The sequence below is a fragment of the Rhagoletis zephyria genome, unplaced genomic scaffold (genome assembly GCF_001687245.7).
Source record: "Rhagoletis zephyria isolate East Lansing unplaced genomic scaffold, Rhagoletis_zephyria_1.1 Rzeph_scaffold_06005, whole genome shotgun sequence".
In the NCBI taxonomy this organism is placed as follows: domain Eukaryota; kingdom Metazoa; phylum Arthropoda; class Insecta; order Diptera; family Tephritidae; genus Rhagoletis; species Rhagoletis zephyria.
In genome coordinates, this window is record NW_016163088.1 from 14,544 (window position 1) to 19,396 (window position 4,853).

General features: G+C 38.8%; 1 protein-coding gene across 1 annotated transcript in view; it reads right to left on the reverse strand.

The window, feature by feature from the left end:
* Positions 1-1,104: 1,104 nt before the first annotated feature.
* LOC108372749 (transcription factor SPT20 homolog) overlaps positions 1,105-4,853 on the reverse strand; it is an 8,554-nt gene continuing 4,805 nt past the window's right edge. Inside the window, exon 2 of the mRNA XM_017628513.1 lies at positions 1,105-2,258. Within this exon, the coding sequence (XP_017484002.1) occupies positions 1,506-2,258 (753 nt within the window). The 3' untranslated portion in view covers positions 1,105-1,505. The remainder of the gene's footprint in view (positions 2,259-4,853) is intronic.

Consider the following 4,853-nt stretch of genomic DNA (forward strand, 5'->3'; position numbering starts at 1 on the left):
TTTTTTGCCTTAAAATGCTCAATATTTGTTAAATTTATATAAAATTTGTACCCGATAATATTTCTACTGCTCCAAAGAACCTATATCCCGAAAATGAAAGTTATATATGCCAACAATAAGTTGCTAGAGCACTTTAAAGGCTCAAAATTTACCCCAAAATAAGGAAATGTTTACCGTTGTTTTTACGACAGAAACCGAATTGGTTATTTACAAAAATAAATCTGTCGACAGGTTTGGAATTTTATCTTTGAAACGCCACACTTTTCTTTGAAATCGCTTTATTAGTTCTCGTGCAATACGCGTTTTTGTGAAGCTCTAAAAATTACAACTACAACATTTGAACATAGCCCCCATACCTTAAGGTAAGACGTATTCTACGTCAAAATCGTGTTGTTTCTTACGAAAATCATCAAGTGAGAAAAAGTGCCGTGAATGTCCGATTACATCGACATGCTGGACCACTGAGTATGTCGAAACTCCGAGTGTTCCGATTGGCCTAATGGACTTGATTTGCCAATATTACTATGCGTTTAAGCCGCATTGGGGGACCTCTGGATTGAGCCATTGATCATTAAATCAACCATCAGTACCATTGCGCTCTTTGATAAGAGACTTGAGATATTACCTATGGAATGAGTCAATCTTTATTGGATTTCTGAAGAACAACGATACTCACCCATTTCGAAATTGCCACCAACTACACAACTACAGTTTCAGTTTCAGGATTCACCATCGAACCGGATCATTGTTGCCGTTAAGGAGTGAAGAGGAAAAAGTTCTTCAAATTTATTTCGTTGTGCGATTAACCATGTTGTGAAAGGCCAGATCACTAAGACATTTCAAGAACTTCTTCGCGGACATAACACTTTCGTTAGGTTATTTAAGACGGCAATGTAAATATGCCTTTTGAAATGTGCCACTGGAAATCGTGAACGTGAATTGGTGGTTAAAATGTTGGACCAAAATATTTCAATAAAAAATTTTAATTTAGGGCGGTACGAAGTGCGCCGGGTCTGCTGAAATATTTTTGAATACATTAGCAAGAAATAACTCTCGAAGTTGGTTTTTTTAATTACACACATACTCGCACGCGCATAAATATGTTACTTTATTAAAGGAATTTTTCCAACAGTCGAAGATTTTCCAACCATGTATTGCAAAATTTTTTAGCTAATCGAATAAATTAAATTTGAAAAAAGAAGGATAACTTAAATTTAGATGACTGTTGCTCTATATACGAAAATTTTCCGTGAATAAATGGTTTTTTTTTTTTTTTTGGCTCACAATGATTTAAATAATTTACTCTCGCAGACAGACTGGAGAGATGATATTCGATACCAAATTTTTAGGAATATATGTACTTGACCAAAGTTTTGGTTTGCATGTATGTATGCCTCGGATGTCGGATGTTCACACACCGCACACACATCAATCCGTCATCCAGCGTACCAATAATATCTGCCTACATCCACACAAAAAAACCGCATATGTCACTAATGCGCCCTTTAGAAGTTATACTGCAGATTGCCGCTGGAGAATTTCACATGCGACACTTTGTCCGATGGCGAGTACTGCACGCCCAGCAACTTTTCGGTTGTGCTGCTGGCGCTGTCGATGGTGGGCGAGATGGGCGTTGTGGAAAAGCCATTGTTGGCAGTGATGGTGGCAGCAGTTGGCGCCGAGCCGAATTGCCGTTCAGCCAATCGTTGTTGTTGTTGCATGTAGTTGGCATAGTCGGAGGTGGTGTAAATGGGGCTGTTCTGTTGATTGCCGCCAGCAGTGAAGGCGGCTGCCGTTGGGCGATGTTCGCTGTACAGTTGACGCAGCAGCTGTTGTTGGTATTCTTGCTGGCTAACATATTGTTGTTGTTGTTGTTGCGGCTGCTGCTGCTGCTGCTGTATTTGTTGCTGCTGTAATTGTTGTTGTTGTTGCTGTTGCTGGTAAGCAAGGTAAGCGGCTTGCAGTTGATCGACCTGATTTGGCTGTGCAGACTTCGGCGCCGAGTAGCGATGCGGCTGCGGCTGCGGCTGCTGCTGTTGTTGCTGCAGCAATTGTTGTTGTTCCAATTGGTTTTGCAGTTGCTGTTGCTGCTGGATTTGCTGCAATGTTTGGGCGTAATGCTGTTGGGCGAGCTGTTGGCCAGCGTAGGCGGGTGTTGTTGACTGAGTCGTCGAGTACTGGGGGGTGTATGGGTAAGACGACTGTGAATATTGCAGCGCCTGTTGGTAGGGCGACTGGTTGTCAGCGGCGTTGGAATACTGCAACGAGAGATGGGAGAAAAAACAAATGATTAATATAAAGTTTTCATATTAAATATGCGTAAAAAAGAATAAGTGGCAAATGTCAAAGGACATTCAACTTAAAAGCTGGTACTTTCGAGGGCTCACCTCGGACGTATACATCTCTTTGGTGGAATTGTTATGGGTGTGTGCATACATACATATGTATGTATTGTATGAATGTTGTTGAAGAGCTTTTTGTTTGTCTATTTTCTACGAAACTTATGATTTTGAGCAGACTTTTAAGCGGATTTTTATTTGTTTTAAATATTTATGTAACAAAACAGAAATAGAAATAAAAAGCAAAGTTCTACGCTTTGCTTGCGAGACATTTGAACTCTTGTTTTATTTTTATTATTTTTTAAAGTGCTTCTATAAAGTCAACTGCAAGGCATATGGCCATACTTAGGATTTATAAAAATTTACACATTTTTGGCAATAACCTTGTAATCTCAGTGCCAATTAAGGCAACGTGGATTGTTTCATTCTACTGCATATTCCTGATAAAAAAATATATAATAATAATAATGGATTGGCGCTTACACAATATGTTTGCGCTTCGCCGAGCTTCTCCTCCGATTTGTGGCGTGTGCCTTGTTGTGTTCAATGGACGAAAATGCTTTATCTTTTAGTACTATTACCGACTTCCAGTTTCGTCCGGATGCGGGTTAAATCGACCAGAAGTCCATTTTCTTAAATAGGACACACAGGTTCTTACCACAAATTTGGATTCATTGGACAGAAATACATAACTTTTATGGTAAACTTTTTCAGTAAGAAAATTTTCGTCCATTTTAGAAGTTCAGGACGAGTTGAAGTTCGACGGTAATTTAGAGCTTAAAACAGGTACTTCCGAGAAAAAAGTTTCAAACAAAAGTTGCGTATTTTTATCCTCAGAAATCGCATCTGTAGCAAAAATATGTCTGTTTAATTAGAAAAAAAAAATGGACTTCCAGTCAGTTTAATCCACTTGCGGGCGAAACTGCAAATCGGCAATACCACCAAAAGATAGAGCATCTCTGATTTGGTAGGTAATATTTTTGCGCTATTCAATAAAAAACGTTTCCCTCCCTTTTAAAGGAGGTGGATAGGTAGTCTAGCACACCCTGTATAAATAGCTCAAGGGATGCCTTCAGATCTGCGAAAGGCTTCACACAATCGACTCCATCAGACCAACGAGTTAGAAATATACAAAATTCGTTGTTTGTGTTTGAAATCATAGTCGCCATATACTACTCTTCTTCTTTAAATTGGTAAGATAATATTTTTTTTTTTTGTTTTTAAGGAGCATTCATTTATCATATAGAAAAGAACTTTAAATCCCTCTCTCGGATTAATAATTTTATTCCATATTTTTCCAAATTTGTATTACTATTTTTTAATTTTAAAGTATAAACAGAATTAAATCGCTGAGCGAACTGCGTCGGAAGAAAGTTCGTGGTCAAAATTGAAACACACTGTAGTATATGAGATTGCGACGCGAAGTTCGCCTTACGAAATTCGGCGAGAATAGATTTATTTTTAATTTAGCCTGGTTGGAGGCTGAAGTCTGACCTCATTCGCCCAGGTGGTGAAGAGGAACATTAGGCTCTATGCTGTGAAGCAGCAATAAAGTTCGGATAGTTAGACGTTTATTTTTAGCAGAGATCATCAATTCCATTTCCGGGCGCCAATATGTATCGATCAGCCGTCAGTGTATGAAATTAAGGAAGCTACCTCCGGCGGCTGAGGAAGCCTTGAAATGTATAAGTTACACAACAACGGGGATGTTTAGTGGTTTGATCTTAAAAGTTTACTGACGACTGCCGGCTACTCAGGCAATTTGCTGACCACCTATTTAGTCATCACAATGGGATATGACCTATAAAACTAAAACCCACTATTTCGGTCAAACGAAAATTAAATCGAACACCCTTTATGTATAACATTGCATATACCCAATAATGTTTACATTTCGACTGCGAAAACAATTCCAGCAAATAGTATGTAACCAGCGGATGTTTGCTTTTTTGATGTAGGTAAAATCACGGCTGATAATCATTAAATAACCGCGCAAATGTGTTAATTCTTTGAACTATTGCATGTCGGACGCAATCAGGCCATTAGCTACAGATCAGTAATTAAAAGCCACCAAAGAGATGAGTCGATAGCAGTTTGCAGTTTACACGAAAGCACGAAACCGACAGATGCACAGTAATGCACTTAATTGTAATACGAACAAAAAAAATATTCTCAGATACTGAACATAAATTTAATAAATAATTGTTGCATACATCAGTTGCTTTAGAACACTCACAGCACATTGAATGAAATAGGAGTATCTTGCAAAAGGTCCTGGGCTGCTTACTTGGGACACCACAAAATGAGTGCGAGGCGAGCCATGTATTTACAAAGAGGTCTTGCCGCTATTTGCATTTGGAGCAGCTTGACGCTGTTGCTGACAGCAGCAGCACCAATGCCAAAGGTAAGCGCTTTAAATGTATCCATTACGTATAATAAAGATATGCCTCTAAAAAGGTCTCGCTTTCGCAGAACTTCTTCGATCAAGGCAATCAAGTGGCTGAGTTCTTTCAA